We start from the raw sequence: 21,573 nt of genomic DNA, 5'->3' as shown, positions 1-21,573 counted from the left end.
AGCACCACAAACAAACAGAATTCAAATATATTAAATATTTGTTAAGTTATAGAGTGTTTCCAACAACCGATTACACACTGTATATATAATATACTAGCTGTCCCGACACGGCGTTGCCCGCGTATTAGTTGGTTTTTTGGCATTTTCGTAGGCCATGTATTAGTGTTATTATGTATGAGAAAATTTAAAAGTAATAGGTAAAGTATCTAAATGTTGAAATTAAGTACAAACCAACATATATATTTTCTGAATTTACATTTTATTCATCTTATATTAAATTATTGTTTGTAATCAGTGACCTACTTACAAAATATACTATATGCATTAAAAACATACAAAAATAAATTAAATTATTAAAACAAAAAATTATCTAAGTACTACTTTGTGTACAACATTCCTGGTTAACCTGTCTTTCGCTAACACGAAGAGATTAACGACGACGCGATTAACTCGATAATGACTGACTCGGTCAGATTGTTGCGCTTTATATTAATTGATGAATACGTCGTACCGAACTTCGCATTTTACACCTTTGAACTAGAGGTCTTAATGGAACACGTGTTTTTTTGCACCCGTGTATCCGTGACACGGATTCACGGATATATATTTCGAATAAACACGTATTTCACGTGACACGTGAATTCCGTGATGACATTCACGTGAATTTACAAAATACGGGAATTCCGTGATTTATATTCACGTGATCCGTGATTCGTCTGATTTTTAAAGTTTTTATCGGTTTTAACAATAATGACTATAGTTAGATTAGATAGATATTACGTATAATCCCATCTTTTTCGATAGCCAGTACATAATACTGTTAGTAGGTACTCATTTATTTATAAACGTACCAAAACCCTACATTTTATAAGTTATCTCTCATTGTACCGCATAACGTTTATGCATGTCGCATGTGCTCTACATTTTCTATTTCTATTTCTTATTCAGTATTATACTATTATATCCTATTCAACCGTAATCGGAGTCTCATATATTTTTTAACTTGATTGAAAATTGAGACAAAAAAATAACTTCTTGTAATGGGCAATAAAAAATCAAGTTGGGTTTGGCAATATGCAAAAAAGAAAGGAAATATTGCATACTGTCTTTTGTGTGATGAGAATGAAAATAATGAGTTTGTTTGCAATGGAGGTACAACAGGATCCATTGGGCGACATCTGGTGGCGATTCATTCCATGAGTAATGGAGTAAAAGAAAAAAGGAGGTAAATTTACATTATTATTATACCTAACCAAATCTAGTACTGTGATTCACTGATTTTCGATTTCCGATTTATAATCGATATTGTCGTAAAAAAAAATTGTGTAGCTAAGAATTTAAAATGTAATACAAGGTAGTCCATAGTTTTGCTTACAATAATTGTAGAAAAAAATCTAATCAAACTAAACTGAACATTTTCACGATTTGTTTTTGAATTCCAACAAAATAAGGACATGAGAAATCGAGTGAATATCCAATATTGTAAAATTATGAAATTCAAACGATCGTTAAAGTATAACTTGACTTTTTTGTAGACATTTTTTTTTTTGATGAAGGTAGAAAAACTGATGAAGAATCTTGTTTTACATTTTAAAATCTTAGATTTAAAAAGAAAATTTTTTATGAATTTCTAACTAATAATAATTTGCAAATTTTCGCGATTTTTACGTATTTTGTCAATATTTGAACTTTAAATGCTTATAAAAAAAAATAGCGACTAAGGATTTTTAATATTTTTCATCTGCAGTTGAAACAATACATTAGGAGCCTTCTATTACATTTTCAAGATTTTTTACGCAACAAATAAAATGTTATTGATATTTAAAAAAAAAACTTATAAAATTTAAAAACTTAAAATGTCCGGCATCAGTTCAAAAAAAGTCAAAACACTTTTAAAATGTAACCCTGTATAGACTATAGACAACGTTAATATAAACATTTGGTGAAAATTTCAAGTGTTTACATAGTAATTAATTTTTGAGTTACAGTAAAATTAAATTTTCGTTTTTGTCGAAAATCGCTTTTGCGTAAAAATTCCCATTTTTCCGTTACTTTTTTAAGGTTTTTCCCACCGCTTTTGAAAAGTATTGGAAATTTTTCACTTTTGACCACCCAAAGTACCAACTAGATTCACTTTCCTTTCAGAAACGGTACTACTTTTGAAAATCGAAACATTATTACTGCTCCAAATGTTGTCGTTAAATACAAAAAAAAAAAAACTAAAAAACTAAAAAAACACATCATTGTAAAATCAATACATTCATCGCTCCGCTCAGAATCTAAAATAACAATTATAATCAAATATTTAATAATTGTAAGATATTCAATACCTATATCTAATAGGTATAAACTAAAATAATAGTGTAAATACTAATTAATATGATGGCTTTAAGAACAACTTATTAGAAACTTTGTATTAAACTTTGTATCTATTTAACAGACACATATCTGACTCAGAAAATGAGATGCTTGAGACTATAAATGACTTACAACCTATAACAGAAAATTTGAATAGCCAGTCTACAACCTCATTAAATGATTTTGACCAACCAAGTACTAGTTCTTCAAATATTAATTCTGATTCAACGTCAAATATCAATTTTATTTCAAATTCTCGAATTAGGCGAAAGCGCCATAAACTTAATAAACAAAATACCACGTCAGATAAATTGCTTCGCCCTGAAAGAACTGAAGAAATTCATAAAGCACTTTCAAAAATGATAGCTATGAACCAGATGCCTCTTTCATTTTGTTCAAGTCCGGGTTTTAAATACTTCATGAACGTTGTTGATCCTAATTATAAACCCTGCTCTGCAGAAAGTGTAAAAAATCGTTTAAAATTATTAACAAGTGACATAAAACAATTAATCAAAAATGAATTAAATGAAGTAACAAGTGTGTCATGTACAACAGATTGCTGGACTTCAATATCTCAAGAGTCATATATGACAATTATCTGTCATACTATCGATCAACATCATAGGCGTGCGCACGGGTGCAGCAGAAGGTTCATATGCTGCATCTGCCACATTTTTTGGGCCGATTGATTAGTTTATGGGCCGGTCGGGGCAATTCATTATTTAATAATTTAATATAAATTATAATAATATTAAAAAGTAAAGAAAATTGATGTGAAACATTAAATAATTATTTTTAACATTGAGTGTAGACAAAGCTATCAGTTACTATTAGGTTATTAAACAAAATATAAAAATAAAATTTATATTTTAAATTATAATACTATGTATATGTTCAATGTTTTGGTTATTGTCGTTGGCCGGGAGGTGGTAGTGGTTAGCAGATTAGCTCTACTAGCTAGCTGGCGCGGCGGCCGTTCCTACTGGAAAACCTTAGGTACGTTCTAAAAATAACTCAGTAATCGACTGAATAACCGCAATAATCAGAATATCGAATTTCTATATGATGACCGATAATAAAGTATCATTATACAATTTTTATTGTAGTCTCTTGTTGGTTGTTGCAGACTTAGTAAAGTTATTAACTATATTATATTCAGTGTGGCGTGATATTATTTGAATTATGATTTATGAATCTTAAGTTGTTATTATTCAGACGACCGTGATTGTTTTCTCCGCGAAACTGCGTATTCGTGTGTTGTATTCATATATTTTAATAGTGACCATATTTCTTAAATTTAAACTTCAAACATGAGTAAATGAGTTCGATAAATAAAACAACAAAAAAACAAAAAGGCGGAGCTGTTAAAGTTTGTGAATTAAAAAAAATTAAACTTCAAAATGCTGCTCAATCCTGCTATAATATTAAAAATTTATTTCAAAAATCAGCAGATGGATTAAAAAAAAATATTGATATTCTTATAAATCAAGATGTTATTGTAAATGAATTGCAAAATGAAGATGTTGACAATCCTGATCCTATAGTAAGTTAATAGTACCTATATTATTTAATTATTTTTATTTTTATTTATTTTAAATATTTATATAAATTATATTTATGTTGTTTCAAAAACATATAAATTACAAAATAAATATTTCTAAAATTTACCTAGTATAATAAATAATCGCAAGTAAAATGGTTTAGTTAGGAATTAAGATATTTAAATTTTTATTTTTTGTAAATTGGTGTTGGGCATATAAAAAAAAACTATCTCTTGAGATTATAATACAAAATATTTTCCTTTAGAACTAATATATTTTTAAATTGTGTTTTATACTTGATATTTAATGTCATATAAATCAACTTTTTTTTGTTTTTATTATTATTATGATATTGATATAGATATCAATACTAAATTAATAATGTTGTTTAAATATGAATTTTTTTTTATTAAATTTATAATAATTAAAAATTATGTTATTTTAGAATAATGCATTTCAAAATGATACCAGTACAGCTATTAGTAGTCATATCTTACCAGAATTTAGCGAGTCACAAATTGTATTAACTAAAAGTGTGATAGAAAATGTAGATGTTGACTGTCCTGCTTCTAAAGTATGTTTTTGTTTTTCTGTATAATGATTCAATTTATAATTTTTTATTAAATGTAAAATTATATTTAATTTGTAGGATTGCGTTGAACAGGAAAACAATATGAAAGTGTGTACAGAGGTTAGTCAAGTTCAATTAAGTGAGCCTGATTCAAATATTGATGAAAACTATTTGAAAGCTCATGGAATTCTAAGTTCTAAAGTTAACGACCCTTCCAATAAATTGCCTTCCAATCGCTTAGAATTTAAGGAAATTATTAACCGTGGACCCTGTCGCCCTGTATTAAAACTATATCCTAGAACATTACAAAGTAACAGTCAAAGATCTTTTCAAAAATCTTGGTATGATAAATTTAGTTGGCTTGAATATAGTACAGTCACTGATACAGCTTATTGTTTCGCATGCAGATGTTTTGCTGGAAATGAAAAAAATAAAGGTCAAATAGATACAGCATTTACAGTGAAAGGATTTAAAGGCTGGTATAGAGGAATTCAATGTTTACAAACTCATCAAACATCCTTAGCTCATTTAAATAGTGTAACAGCATTAAACAATTTTCTTTCTGCCAAGTCTATAGATGAAGTTATTAATGAAAGTGTCACACAGCAAATAAGTAAACTAGAAAATGAGCGTTTGAATAATAGAAAAATCATGTGGCGCCTTGTAGAAGTAACTGTGTGCCTTGCCAAATGTGGTAAACCATTTCGAGGTCATGATGAGTCTTCTCATAGTTTTCAAAAAGGACTTTTCAAAGAATTTGTCGAGTTGTTGTCCAGATATGATATGGTGCTACAAAATCATTTTGAAAATGGTCCTAAAAATGCATCATATACAAGTAACAGAATTCAAAATGATATAATTTATTCAATTCACAGTGTACTATTACAAGAGCTGAAACATAATATACAACAAGTACCAATTGCCATTATTACTGATGAGACTAGTGACGTAGGTCACCATGAACAACTATCTATTGTCATACGTTATTTTAGCACTGCTCTTAATCGACCAATTGAAACTTTTGTTGATTTGAAACGAATGATGTCAGTAACTGCAGAATCAATTTTCAAATCTTTAGAAAATGTTATTGAACAATTTAATTTAAACTGGAATTCAGTAATTGCTGTTTGTTTTGACGGAGCGTCAACCATGGCTGGTAATGTTGCTGGAGTTCAAGCTCAATGTAAAATGAAAAATGAAAACATTTTATACGTCCATTGCTATGCACATTGTTTGAACTTAACACTTATGGACGCAGTTGGTGCTAGTACTAAGAATCGTCAACAAAATAAAATGGTTTTCGACTTTTTGGGAACTGTTCAATTTATATATTCATATATTGAAGGAAGCCCAATAAGACATGCAATTTTTGAAAGAATAGCCAAAGAAAATGGCAGTAAATTGCATACATTAAAATCATCTTCACAAACTAGATGGGCCTGTCGTTCAGAAGCAGTGAAAGCAATTAAAAGTAATTACTAGGGAACGGACTTTAATGTCTTAAAAAATAAGAAAAATGTCCTTAAAAAATACGACCGTATGCCTTAAAAAAATGCTTTAATATCAAAAAATGCACAGAAAAAATGCACTAAAAAACATTAAAAATGTTATTAAATTCAATAAAAACCAAATTTTGAACAGTTTTGTGTATGTATAATATTATTAAAATTTAAAACTTCTAAAAAAATCGTCATTATAAAAAATTTATCTTATAAAAAAATATTTAAATATAGGTACACAATAAAAAAAACTTTTTCGTCTTCTTTCTTTTTTAGCCTGAAAAATGTTTTACGTTAATTAATAATTATTAATTATAGAGTTTAAATGTATTTTTATTTATTTCTTACCTAATTTATAATCTTTGTTACACTGAACAATAACATGGTGTTTAATATTTTCAAATAAAAATCTTCATTTTCAAATTTTTGATATATGGTTTTCCCTATTTTACTTTTATCTATTCCGATTTCGTTCCTTAATTTTTCAATAATACAGACTGCATCAGCCAACAATAATCCAGATGTTTCTAAAGTTGTTATATATTTCGGTAAGTTACCATAGTTAGCCTTTATAAATGCTAGATCAAATTCCAAACTATTATCGGTGAATAATGTTTGTGCATTTTCAATTGCAACAGCGTCGCCTTTATCGAATTCCATTACAACGGATTTAATTAATTGGTAATGTTCACAATAATATATAGCTGCCACTAACCATGTACCCCACCTAGTTAATATTGGTTGAGGTGGCATAGGAACTTCTGGCGCTTTTTCTGTAAATTTTAGTACTCGAGATGAACATTTTACAAATATTTTTTTAACATTTGATATTAAAGCATCTACTTTTGGAAAATGTCTTCGCACTTCTTCCGCAACCCTATGTAGGCCATGTGCCAAACATGTGACATGTTCCATTTTCGAATAGAGAGCTTTAATATTTTTCCCGGCTTTGACCATATAAGGCGCTGCGTCACTGACAAATAATAGAATATTATCGTGTTTAACTCCCTCTGGATATAATAAACGCATGGTTTTGTCAAACAATTTCACAATTGTACTATTGTTTGTTTTTTCTAATAATTCCATATTAAATAAAAAAGTTTTTCCGGGGCACCCAAGTTCCAAAGTACCAATAACTACGTTGGCAACAAATCGGCCTTCTACGTCAGTAGTTTCGTCAATACTTATCCACAATTTTTTATCTTTTAAATAAGCCCTTATATTATTAATTGTGTCGTTGTAACAATTACTCACATAATATTTTCTTATTGTGGATTCATCTGGAATGGTTTGGCCTGTGTGTTTAAACAGAAAATTGCGAAACTCAGGATGTTTCAATTTAGAAATAGGTATATTGGCTGATAACATCATAGAACATAGTTCTGAATTAAATGAACTATTTGTCGTCGTATTCAAAAACATTTGAGTTTTTTCGTTGTCTTCTTTTTCTTTCTTTCTATTCAATGCACGTAAATGTTTATCTCGGCTGATATGTTGAGTAATAGTAAATTTTTTTTCTGCTGCAACTTTAACCTCGCAAACCTTGCAAAATAAAATTTTTCCATCGGTGGAAAATATATTTTCACCGAATTCTTGTACATACGCACGCAAACGACAACGGTCGGACGGCTTAATTTTCGGCATATTTCACACTTATTCGAACTACGATAGCAAACACGACTAACGACTAACGACTCTACGAGTACCTACCTACTAATAATCGGACACGACAACGACTAACGACTCTACGAGTACCTACCTACTAATAATCGGACACCAATTAGTTTTATATCGCATATCGTAACGTTATCGAAATTATTATTTGATGGGAATTACGTATAGTCGTATAGATAGATACAATCAGCCGATCTTCGTAAAAATAACTAAAATTTTATAATTCCAAGCAACAAATATTTAATATATATGAAAAATGACTTAAAAATGGAAAAATGCTCTAAAAATGTCAAAAAATGCTTTAAAAACTTAAAAAGTTTAAAAAATGCAAAAAAAATGCAAAATAAAAGTTTCAATTTTAAATTATCTGATGTATGAATCGAATTTTACACTTAGAAAGCATTGCCCTATTCTACCCACTAAAAAATGTATTTTGCATCAAAGTCCGTTCCCTAGTAATTACAATGTTTTGTTGGAAGCGTTGGAAGAAATAACTGAAAAATGTTTAATTTCAGAAATAAGAGCTAAAGGCAAAGGTATTTTACATCAAATGAAAACTTTTGAATTTATTTTTTGTTTAACTATGATGCAACCTATACTAGAAATGATTTTAAAAGTAAGCGCCGTCTTACAAACTGAAAACTTGGATCTTTTAACAGCCATGTCTATTGTAAAATCATTAAAATCCTCTTTGAGTTCTATGAGAAACTCTCCTCAAGATGAAGAATTTCATAAGGTCTTTAAAAAAGCTGTTACAATGTGCGAAGAAAATAATATTATTATACCAAAAATTAAGAATAGAAAAGTTTCATGTAAATTGGACAATACACCATTATCACAGCATACATATAAAACACAAAATGAGTATATTAAAATAGAAGTATATTTTTCAACATTAGATATTTTGGTGAATTCTATGAATGAAAGGTTTCAACAAGAAACTGTTGATATTATTTGTGCAGTAGCTAAATTAATCAACTTAGAGTTTAATATTGAGTCTTCAAATTTATTCCAAAGGTTTTTTCATGTAGTTGCAGAAAATTTAGAAGCAGAGATTACAATTTTGAAAAATATGAAAGATACGCCTAGACCTATAGGAAATTCAGTGAGTACTATACATGAATGGCTTGATTGGTTGTCAATAAAAGGAAGAGCAGATATTTTTAAACAGTTTCTACAAGTATTAAGGATATTTGTTGTAATACCTGTGACCAGCTGTTCATGTGAAAGAACTTTTTCAAAATTAAGCATCATAAAAAATAAATTAAGAAGCACAATGTCTCAGGATAGGTTAAATTCATTATTGTTTCTGTTTGTTGAACAAAAAATGACTGCTAACGTTAATATTGATGAAGTAATTGACCAGTTTAAATTAATGGTACCAAATGATAGAAGACTTGTTTTATAATAAAAAAAAATTGGGAATTATTACTATTATTACTATTATAATTATTATTATCATCATAATTAAATATATCATTTATCACTACCTATTTTAATGTGCAATGTATTTTATTTAATTAATAAAAAATAAATTGACTAAGTATTTTATGATTTTATATAGGTAATATAACTAATAAAGTCTGATAGTAATTGTAACTTGGTGTTTTCAAAAGCAGTGAACAAATGTAAGGCAGTGTGTTACATTTGTAAATTGTTGTAAAAAAATATATAATTATATTATTATTGCCACTTAGGTAACAATAACACTGCCTGTGTATAATATGATCAATAATTTTGACTATTTAACATTTATTTGGCCGATTGTTAAAAAATGGGCTGCTTAATTTTATATGCTGCATCTGCAATGAAAGTCTGCGCACGCCTATGATCAACATTGGAAACCAAAATCATATACATTGACAACTCATGAAGTTAGTGAGCGACATACAGCCGTAAATTTAGCACACCATTTAAAAAAATCACTTATAGAGTGGGAAATCGAATAAAAAATTAGTTCAATTGTAACAGATAATGCAGCAAATGTCATCAACGCTGTATCACAGTTAGAATTAAACGATAACATGGAAAAATCTGGATTAACGTGTGCAGCACATTCTTTGCAGTTGGCTGTTAATAAAACTCTTTTGGACGATGAAATTCAAAGTGTTTTAACAAAATCAAGCAAAATTGTGTGCCATTTTAAACATTCATCAATATCAATGAAGAGTTTGGAGAAAACACAGCAACAACTTAATTTACCAAAATTAACTCTTTTACAATATTGTAAAACGAGATGGAACTCTAGTTTTTTAATGCTAGAAAGACTGTATATTAATAGAGCACCTATCACAAATGTTCTCGCAGATCGTAATATAACAGCATCTAATATTGCCTAAAAATTAGAAATTACAGAGTCTGAATGGTTAATTATTGAAAAATTATTGGTACTTCTGAAACCATTGCAAGCTCTCACTACTTTATTTTGTGGAGAATTAGAATCTTCTGTTTCAATGGTACGACCTTTAATTCACAAAATTGTAACTTCCCATTATGAACATAGTATCGATGATGACAATATAACGGAACGATTTAAAAACAAAATTTCATATCAACTGACCACGCGTTTTGAATTGACATGGAATGAAATTGTTACTGCAAGACACGTCGCTTCTTTTCTAGATCCAAGATATAAAGATATGGATCATGAACCCGTAAGAGCTAGAGAGATAATCCGATCACATGTCTTGCAGCTCATTGAATCAGTTGCCCCAACTACTACAAATCTTAATGATACAGAAGAAAGCGATTTGAAAATGAGTAATGTGTTAGCATTTATTTACAAAGACCATACTAATAGTACAAATGATGCATCTACACAGTTAACGGGATATCTTTCAGAACCTCAACTTCGATTTGACTTAAATCCCTTAGAGTGGTGGAGAACACGAGAAGAAAAATATCCAGCAATAGCAACTATTGCCAAAAAATATTTAGCAATCCCATCAACATCGGCAAGTTCAGAGAGGTGCTTCTCAACGGCAGGTAACATTGTGAATCCAAAAATAAGTTGCCTTCTTCCTGAAAATGTGGATATGTTGGTATTCTTATACCAAAACAGAAAATTATATTTCTAGAAATTAGAATTATAGACTATAGTTCTTGTTATGTTTAGTTTAAGTATTATTATTATTATTATTATTATTATTATTATTATTGGTTATATCCACCTGTGAATAAGGTTGATAATTTATATTAAACGTTTAATAAATTACGTTATTAATTATATTATTTAGTCTTCATTATTTCTGCAATTATAAATTTCTTTTATATAAACGTGTATTTCACGTGTAGGATTTATAAATACACGAAATTCACGTGTAGGATTTTTAAATACTCGAAATTCACGTGAATTACGTGAACTACGGATTACACGGTTTTCATCACGAAATTTTTAATTTCACGTGTACACGTGTAATCCGTGTACACGGGTAATAAGAGCTCTACTTTGAATATTTCTCGAAAATTCTATAACTTTCTTCATTACAACAATTGCAATGCAAAAAATAATATTGAGATAAAAACCATCCTATATATTATGGAGATAATTCTCGGAACAATTCATATCTACACGCCACCGACGATAAAACACATACAAAAGAAAAAAGGTCAGGTTACAAATAGATACAATTATCGCGGTCGGCCACGGAAAAACCCGAAATACACCATGCAATCATACAAATTTATTAAAAAGTTAATTAAAATATTTAATGTATTAAAAAATTTGAAATAAAAACTATCCTATCTTTTAAGTTGGACCAAATTACACGCGGTGTAAAAAATTTCATCAAAATCGGTTAAGTGGTTTAGGAGTCCATTGAGGACAAACATTGTGACACGAGATTTTTATATATTGAGATATACACATATAATCGTATTTCGTACGCTATCGAGACGATGAGGTCGCGGAGGCGTCCGAGGGTGGAGACACCGAAAACAAAAGGACGCGTAATCGATACGGATAAACGACTTATCGTATCGTAAAAAAAAAAACACTAGTGACGATACGACGACCGACCGGAGAACGCGCCGCGAGTACGCTTTTTTCGGACGCGACGGCGACGGCCGCGAACGAAATTTGGAGACGCGCGGACCGGACGAAAAAGACCCATTCTGGGCTATAGCGTCGAGAACGCGACGGAAAGAGGTCTCGAAAGGTCGGAAAACCGGGCGAAAAGCGTAAAGAACGGTATATAAAAACAATAATAATGAGTAATAAGCAATAACTCAACCGATAACGACGACGGCGGGAGATAACGATAACGACGACGGCGGGAGATGACGATAACGACGACGGCGGGAGATGACGATAACAACGACGGCGGAGATATCGGATAAGGACTGGAAGAAAAAAATTGTAATTTTTCGATTGGTCGGGACACTAAACCTATCGGCCCGTGTAGCAACTATTCTTCGTTTTATATTATAAGCATAGACCTTATACTCATAGACGGAGCATCCAGGTGGGATGCGGGTGGGTGGTGCGGTCATTTCTAGCTTGCCAACAGTGATGCCATTCCTTGAGATCAAAAACATTGTTATTAACACTTACCATATAATTTGTTTTGTGGTGTCTGAATTTGAAATTTGAGTTTTTTGCAACATATTTATACATATTTCCTACTTTGCATATTTTTTTTAATTTATAAATTTTTCTGTATATTTTATATTTTTATATATTCTTTTAAATATTATATATTTATATACCTTAATATGTACTTTTGTACATATTAGTTGTAGGCTACACAACCTGGTTTGTTGATTGAGCATGCGCAGAAGTGTTCAACAACATGTGCAGCGCACCCTATTCTCACTGCGGGAACTACTAGCAAGCTCCGTCTATGAGTATAAGGTCTATGATTATAAGAAGATTATTTCTTCTTCTTATTATTATTATTATTATTATTATTATCACCACGACGAAAGTGATTGTGATATCTGTTATTCTATTATCAATCATTGTATAAACTGTTAATACTTCGTCGTTGGTGATACGTTAATTTGTACGTTTTAATATTATATTTGTGTAATCCATACTTTAAATACGGCTCAGATGTTTGTGTTTTGTATGGTCACCTCTCTTTAAGCAATTCTCCAAGTTTATTCCCAGTTCATCTTTCGGTGGTGTAGTCATCAAGGCCAACCACAGATTTGTAGGAGCCTCGTGGCTAAACAGGCGTAGTGATCGATCAGAAAAATGACCTTAACCGTATAGGAACTGAACATGGTGTACTAAAAGGTTGGCATGGTTCTGGAAATATACAATCAGCCACATCAAACTTCATTGACATCGAGCAAGTGAATAAGACAAAAGAAATGTCATTAAGAGAAATTGTCTCTTCTTTAACTGGAGGTCAAGGTTTTTTTAGTTGTTATTGTAAAGGCAAATGTCAAAATAAAAAATGAACTTGTTTTAAAGGTAATTTAAAATGTAATTCTCGTTGTCATAACTCACAAGCATGTCTAAATAAATAATAGTTTGTATTAAAGTATTATAATATTATAATATTTGTAAAACATTTACTGAAAACTAATAATTTAATTAAACTTTTAGGATTAAAATATATAATATATAATAATAAAATTTTTTTTAAGTTTTGCTATATGGACATCCAAATGACGGAACAAGTTCCGTTGACGATAGTTTAGGTATCCATTTCACGAAATATTATCCATATTGTGTAATTACGTGAAGTGGAGAAACTACAGTAGTATGTATTTGTATGTTCACAGCACTTTTGGGCAGGGAGATTTTTAAAGTTTAAGGGGGAATATCTCACTTGAGCTCATTTTCGTCTCCGTGTAATACAAAAAACAGATATTATTTTAAAACATATTCATGTTTTTTCAAAAAAATTTAATTCCATGTAATACAAATTATAATAATTCTAAAAAACATTATATAGAATGCGATCTGGTTAAAATAAAAACAAAAATATATATATTTATTAATACATATATGTTAATTTATTTAGTATTTTTTTTTAAAATCTCAAAACATTATTACACAAGTTTTCTTACTTCTCTAGTAAAAGGTACATATTCTACAATGCGATTATGAATTAATAAACAATAAGCAGTTACACCTGTAACAGATTCTGACGCTTCGATTTCCAATTGAACATCTACTGATGAAGCCGTAACCGAATCATTTTGTTTTGAAGTATCAACAACTATAATTGGTGCATTTGATAGAAAAGTAGAAGGACTTAATATCGGGTTCCGAATACTTTTTTCATAGTACGATTCTTGAACGATGTATACATATCATATTATAAGGTGAAATTATTTTTTGCAAAATCTAAATTTAAATTATCATACGGATAAGCAATCGAGTTTAAAAAAACTTTAACGTTTGTTAAATTACAATGATCAAAATACACTACAATCTTTTGTTAATACATTTTTACGTCCCTTCTGCAATCCGATTATAATAAATTGAGGTTTTTCTAATTTTAAAGCAGTTTTCAAGTTCCATACAACTTTTTTAGTGGTTCCAAGTTCAGGGTATTCGAAAGTTTCAAAAGACCTGAACGGGATAAACAAACTTTTTTCTTTTTCTATAAGTTTTAATAATTTCAATCTTTCTTTATCATCAACAGTGATATGTGGTACCTTCCAAATTATTTTATTCAAAACGACTTTTACAGAATTAGTATTTCTTCCATCTTCATGTTCAACTTTTATTAAAACATTCAGATCACTATGACTTCGAGTTAATATTAGTTCTAATCTAGAATTAACTTATATTTTTTTAAAGTCTTCGAACAAACCTAACCAATATTTCAGTGGAATGCAAGCACTAAATTCACCATTTGCGTTTGCGGGGTTTGTATTATTTTTAAAAATTCAACCTGCATTTCCATAACAGTTATAGTTATCTGGTGTACATGATAGATAACCTTTCAACGAGCTGATTATACCTAGTACTCGAGTACTATCTACTTCTATTCCATTGATTTCAAGTCGTATTTGTTCAAAGAGATATGAAAAACCGTTATTAGCAATTTTTACTTCACTAGCTTCTGATATTTTACCTTCTAAAAAAATAAAACTCTCATGCAAATACGGATAAACATCTGTTTGCTGGATTGATATTCGTATTTCATCATTATTGTTAAATGAAGTCGTATAAGGTGTATATGAATGATATTCAATTTTCGTAATTTTAGAATCTGTTTCAAACCTCGAACTTATATCCAAAATATCGCTTTCAGGCATTCTGTTTCAATTTATAGCCTAACGTCTTTAAAATGTTTTTATTTTTCACTGTCAATTTTTTAACTTTACTTGATGTTGACGGTAACACTTTAGTCGAATGATTAGCTAGTCTAACCTGAAGTAATGGGCTTATATTAAATTTTAATCCCAAGTCAAGATCCGTAACGTTTAATATGTAGTACAATTGTTAATGTCTCACAAAAATTATCGATTTGATTTAAATCTTGATCAACTAATTGAATAGTTATTGAATCAATATTTGTTTTGTTCAATTTATAATAAATAAGGTTTGGTGGTGATTGAACCACTTTTGTTCCAGTTTTCCCACTAGGGAAAAACTCGTAAATTGAATGAGTTTGAACGTGATTACTGAATGATCCTTGAGCAATATTACACATCACTTTTATACAGTTAATTGTGTTTAAATTCACAGCTTTTTCCGAACGCAGAATTTAAAAATCTGGATAATAGTCCCGTTTTTCAAACCCTAATAAAGGTGCTATTCCATAAACCTTATTAAACTTAATTAACCCATTACATTTTATGAGAGATCTAAAATCGTTAGGATCAATTGAAATTTCGAAAGATATAAATGTTCCATTTTCTTTATTAAAGTCTATTACTTGCTCTACAACTTGCTGGTTAATATCTTTAATATTATAACAACCTTTTTTTAGCGTAATAAAACAAATTTCCAATCCATTTCGATTCTTATCTAATACTTGAATTGCAAATTTATTATTTTCCGAATTAATATTTGGAAATAAATTAAACGTTTGTAAACATAATAAAGCTATTTCAGAGTCCTCATACACGTTTAGAGGTGGAAAAAAAGTTGTAGTCAATGTAGTATCATTCCCAGTTAAGCTTAGAGTAATCGATTCATTCATCTAAAAAAAATGAATATCAAGATCCACAACGTTTAATATGGAGAACTATAGTCAATGTTTCACAGAAATCATAAATTGGTATATTATCCCGATCAACTAATTGAATAGTTATTGAATCAATATTTGTTTTGTTCAACTTATAATATATAAGGTTTGGTGGTGATTCATTTACCTTTGTTTCTATTTCTCCTCTCGGTAAGAACTCGTAAATTGAATGAGTTTGAACGTGATTACTGAATGATCCTTGAGCAATATTACACATCACTTTTATACAGTTAATTGTGTTTAAATTCACAGCTTTTTCCGAATGATAAATATTATAATAAGATCCATAATATTTTCGGTTTCTAAACCCTAATACAGAGCCTATACTGTTTGGATCCGTAAAGTTTAGTGTTCCGTTACATTTTATAAACGATCTAAAATCGATAGGATCAAGACTTACATCAAATGTTAAATCAATTTGATATTCATTATTGAAGTCTAAAATCGGTTGTTTAATTGTATTGTTAATATCTGTAATGTTATAATATCCTCTTGGGAAATTGAATGAAAAATAATAATCAAAAAACTCTATGTCTATCCTATTATTTGTTGAAATTATGTTTGGAAATGAATTGAACGTTTGTAAACATAATAAAGCTATTTCTGAGTCTTCATTAACGTTTAAAGACGGAAAATAATTTGTAGTCAATGTAGTATCATTCCCGGTTAAACTTAGAGTGATTGATTCATACATTGTAAAAATTTAAGACATAAATGTCCACAGTTAAATGAATTATAATTATGATAATTTGAATAGTTATATATGATTTTGTTTCCTTTAAAATATTTTTGTAATTCAATTGGTAGAGGTAAATCACCAAAGCTGTCAAAGTATGTAACTTTATCCTTATTTTTATAAAACGCTACCCAATGACTTCCATCGCCTGAAGATATATCCAAGTTTAATATTCCACATTCAATTTTAAGCGGTTTTTTAGGTAAGTCGTCACGTGAAAAGATTCCACGGAAATGACTAATATTAAACTCTCCAACATATTTTATAATATCTTGAGATGAAAGTGGTCTATTAGGCAGCGTATTCATCAGTTTTTTTTTTCTTAACCTATTATTCTTCAGATATAATCCACTACCTTTTTTTCTTTTTGAATTTTGTATTGCATTATACACACTAGCACTTCCAGACAGTAAACTACCAAGTGCTGATAATCCTGCAAAAATAGGTACTAAGGGAATCGCACCTCCTGTCTAACCCGGTATCAAAATCTGTCTTTTACCACTATAATTTTTCTTAACCTTGCTTTTTTTTTTCGCTGCTAATGAACTATTTTTTTTTCTGGCTTGTTTTTGTCTACTTTTATAACCCATCCCCATTTTTTGTTTAGCCTTCGTCGCATTTGTTACCAAGTAGGCAACAATTTTCTCTTTTCGAGGAGTGTCTTTAGCTTTAAATCTTTCCCAAGAACGATTTTCTAACACTTTATCAGCTTTATGCCTTTCATCTAAATTTTTACTTTTCGCGTACACTAAGTCGTGATCGCGACAAGCGTTAACTAATGGGTTTATTCCTTTATCACCACGATCTATTCGCTTTTCTAATTTCGTACCAGGACCACAAAACTGATAACCAGGAATGTGAGCTTCAAACGGAAGACTATATTTTAAATGTTGATACTCAAGTAATAAAAAAATTGTCAAAACACGGTCCGTTATTACCCGACACTATACGTGCTATTATAGTTGGTCCTAGTGGTTCGGGTAAAACAAATATAATGTATAACTTAATCACACATGAAAACGGATTAAGATTTGAGAATATTTATTTATACTCTAAAACTTCTAATCAGGAAAAATATATTTTATTAAAAAAAATAATAGATGATATAAAGGGTGCTAATTTTTTTATATTCACAGACGCTGACAAAGTTATAAAACCAAATCTAACTAAAAAAAATTCTATCATTATATTCGATGATGTATCATGTGGCCCGCAATCGATTATAAGAGATTATTTCAGTATGGATAGACATTCAGGTGCTAGCTCTGTATTTTATTTAGCACAAACATATTCTAAAATTCCAAAACAATTGGTGAGAGATAACTCAAACTCTTTAATAATACTAAAACAGGATGACACAAATTTATGTCATATATTTAATGATCATTCATCGGCAGATATGGATTTCTCAGAATTTCGGAAAATTTCTCATTTATGCTGGAATCATAATGATTACGGATTTATGGTTATCGATAAAACACGTGAAATCAATAAAGTTAGATATAGATGTGGTTTTCATTCTTTCATTAAAAAATAAAATAATTATATAAATATAGTTGTAATTTAGTTGACATCTACATAATATTGTTTTAAGTCGGAGGAAACAGTTATATTAAATTATTATTTCTAATGGATATTAGACGTGGTGTTATAGATTCTGATAACTATTTTCGTGATACATTTAAACCTTTACTCGAACCATTGAATACATTGTCAGAAAAAAATATTCCGATTATTTCTAATAAAGATGAAGATGTTTTAAATGCTAGTGATGATGATAACAAAAACTTATTGAATTCATCGTTTGATAATTTTTTTATTTTAAATCCTAAATCACGACGTTATGATAAATCTTATGGTATGCATTATGACTCAGTTAACGATCAACTTAAAATATCAAATATCCCTGTTACTTTTGAACATGGTAACTTACACTTACTCGATAACTACTATCCTTGGACTAAAAGACTTTGGTCTTTATTATGTGAGAAAGTACCAAAAAATTATAGTATATAGTGTTATCTTTAAAATTAGTTTTCATCATTAATTTACATATGCGTTAAAACATCATAATATGCGGTAAATATGCAGTAATAATTTGGAAAATATGTAGTAAAAACATGCAATTTATTAAATAAAAATAATTTAAAAACTTTTGCAGCACACTGCTATGTATTGCTGTCTTCCTGTATGTATATATTGTATACCTTCAACAAACTTTAATCTTCTTGATTTCTACTAAAAATAGAATCAAATATTTAAACAATTAGATGGGTTATTTACTGTGTTGCACTGAAGTAAGAGGTGTTTCCTTCTGTTCTCGAGTTTAAATGATCTTCGGTTGTCGGTCAAGAGATTCTTATAAATCGAGAAAGATCTCCACATCAACTGATGTAATTGAGCAAACTTGTAAAACTTAAATCATTTGTGGTAAGATCTTCAGGTAGAGCATCCATGTTGTCACTTCTCCGCCAATTATTTTGATATCTGTTTAGTATTTTAAGTCCGCTGTTTTGTTTAAAACAGTTTCAAATTTCTATACTTTTGCCCATCATTTCCCTGAGCCATTGTAACTGAACTTGAACTTTTCCAGAATATCCAAAGATTCAGCTAGAGGCATATTTTTGTAATTTTAAATTGAATCTGAAAGTACTTAAAATTTGATTTTATGTATACCAGATTACTTTTGACACATGTTTTACCAAATTTTTGCTATTTTTATACTTGAAGCGTCTTCTGAGTCAACATTTCCACAATTTCCAAATTTGTTTGTAATATTCGCAGTACAAAAGCAGATGCATTCACGTGCCCCAGCGTGTGATTACTGGCTCTGGTGGTAGGGGATATGGGGCATGTGTTTTGAATATCTGAACACGCGATGGCTTTTAAAATTTTTGACATTCGATATGATTTTTGATCATCTAAATTGTCCACGCACTCTTCAGCAGTCCATGAGACCATGCGCAGCGCACGTCACATGCACCATTTTTGAGTATAATGCATTAAGTGATTTTCCACACTAACCATATAGGGCGCTGCATCCGATAGAAATAATAACACATCGTCGTGTTTGATTCCGTCAGCCACAAAATACTGAGAGATTTATCAAAAATTTACATATAGTTGAGTGTTTGTTTTCTAATGCGTCGGTATTTAATAAAATATATCACCTGCTCTATCTTCTAGAGCTCTATTATGGCATTTTGCAATTTGTCTCCTCGGCGTCGGTATCGTTTCATCGATCGATATCCAAATTTTTTTTAAAAACACACGTTGTCTTATATTTGCCATCATTTCGTAATAATCATCAAGATAGAACTTTCTAATTGTCGATTCAGTGGTACATCTTGTGTATAATTGTAGAATTTACGAACTCTGTATTTTGTAATTTGTTCAGCGAATATTAGCTATTATAAAGCTCTACTAAATCCATATTGAAAGTCGATTTTTCGACGTTAAATGGTAATGTTGTGGCTGTTTTGTTTTCTGATTTATTTGACGTCTATAGCACGACGATGTTTTCTGTTTGATGTGCTGTATAATACTAGATCGTCTTTCGGGATCCACTTTAACTTCAAAGTTTGCAAAATAGAACTACATTATCAATAGAGAACACGTCATCGCCGAACTCGGAACTTAAAGTTTTAAGGCGTCGAGATAATGTTCTATCTTTCGGCATCGTTAAATCAGAAATATTAAATAAAAATATGATCACTACGACACGCGACAGGCGAAATACTGACAACTGACTAATGCACTGTACTGAACTAGTAACTACTGAAGTCACTCGCAAGCCGACACACGTAGACCGTATTATTTACAATGAACAAATAATATTGTGTATAAAATATAAATACTGATAACGACATAGTGGTTAAACACAATTGTTTACAAATAACCTAGATTATACAATTTATAATAGTACAACATATATGAATACCGTGGTAAATTTGGATAAAATAAATACGGGGGCCGGCCCGCGGCGGTCGGCACTCGGCAATCACTATTACGAGTTCTTATTTCTCAGGTAGGTACTAGTCACTAGATATTATATCAATACATTGGGAGCAATACAAAAATAGCCGTTGACGTATGTTTGATGATTTATATGTAAAATAACTAATATTTTTGTTTAGGTAACTATAGATTTGTAAAAATTGTTTCGTTAAATCTATGAAATATGCAAAAAATGTTCTAAAACTAAAATATGCTAATTCATACAAAAATGACGAAATATGCAAAATTAGCAACAAAAATTTTATATTTGAAATATACGTAGTATGGATCAAATTTGTATCGAACCAGAGTTCAATATGCACTTCCTAAACAAATATGCAAATGCCTAAAGTTCCGAGCCTTGATAATGATTACAATCTTTTATTTATTTATATGTGTTTTTATTTAGATATTCTTCATAAACTAAATCGTAATGTTTTAAATATGAAATATGATATAAAACCTTGATTGAAAAATGAAAACTTGAAGAATTGATTTAAACATAAGCACTGTAATAACAGTAACTTACCAATTAGAATTAACAAATGGTTTGTTTGAAGATGATTTTCTTAGTTATATAAATGAAGTACTTCCATTAAAAACAGATGAAGCTTTGCTGAATTTGAAATGTGTTAGACAAGGTTTTCAGATCAAAAATGGTAAATACAAAATGGATTATTTCTTCAATATTTATTTTTGATGTTTTATTGAAACGGTCCAGACAAAGAAACAACCTCTAAATTTAAATTATTTTCTATAGAACTAAACAAAAGTTAGACTTTAGCAAAATAAGCCTATTATAATTCTGGACAATAGTTAGCTGATTAAGATATATATTTTTATCTTTCTTACTTGAAATATACAGTACAAATTAACATACTTAAGTACTTTATACCATATATTAGTTAATTTAAATTAAATTTATTCGATAAAGTAATTTTATTATAAATTAACGCATATATAAATCTCTACATCATAAGTCATAACCAAACGTTATATGCTATAATTATATTAGCAATGCAACTGAACCGAAGTACAACAT

General features: G+C 29.6%; 4 protein-coding genes across 4 annotated transcripts in view; 2 read left to right on the top strand and 2 right to left on the bottom strand.

Moving 5' to 3' along the window:
* Nucleotides 1–906, bottom strand: part of LOC112594863 (zinc finger MYM-type protein 1-like) — a 12,150-nt gene extending 11,244 nt beyond the window's left edge. Inside the window, 1 exon segment of the mRNA XM_025339874.1 lies at nt 889–906. Within this exon segment, the coding sequence (XP_025195659.1) occupies nt 889–906 (18 nt within the window).
* A 7,107-nt stretch (nt 907–8,013) lies between these two features.
* LOC112594862 lies at nt 8,014–9,051 on the top strand. Its single transcript, XM_025339873.1, has 2 exons — nt 8,014–8,455; nt 8,543–9,051. The coding sequence occupies exons 1-2, from the start codon at nt 8,014–8,016 to the stop codon at nt 9,049–9,051; spliced, it is 951 nt and encodes a 316-aa protein (XP_025195658.1).
* Nucleotides 9,052–10,282: 1,231 nt separating this feature from the next.
* LOC112594848 (zinc finger BED domain-containing protein 1-like) lies at nt 10,283–10,720 on the top strand. The gene has a single exon (XM_025339860.1). It carries the CDS (start codon nt 10,283–10,285, stop codon nt 10,718–10,720), a length of 438 nt encoding a protein of 145 aa, XP_025195645.1.
* A 3,772-nt stretch (nt 10,721–14,492) lies between these two features.
* On the bottom strand, nt 14,493–14,864 carry LOC112594847. The gene has a single exon (XM_025339859.1). The coding sequence runs from the start codon at nt 14,862–14,864 to the stop codon at nt 14,493–14,495; it is 372 nt and encodes a 123-aa protein (XP_025195644.1).
* Between the last annotated feature and the right edge of the window lie 6,709 nt (nt 14,865–21,573).

The sequence above is a fragment of the Melanaphis sacchari genome, unplaced genomic scaffold, assembly GCF_002803265.2.
Source record: "Melanaphis sacchari strain LSU unplaced genomic scaffold, SCAv2.0 Contig242_pilon_pilon, whole genome shotgun sequence".
NCBI lineage: Eukaryota > Metazoa > Arthropoda > Insecta > Hemiptera > Aphididae > Melanaphis > Melanaphis sacchari.
The sequence above is the reverse complement of the archived record's forward strand: the minus strand, read 5'-3'. Positions and strand labels throughout refer to the sequence as shown.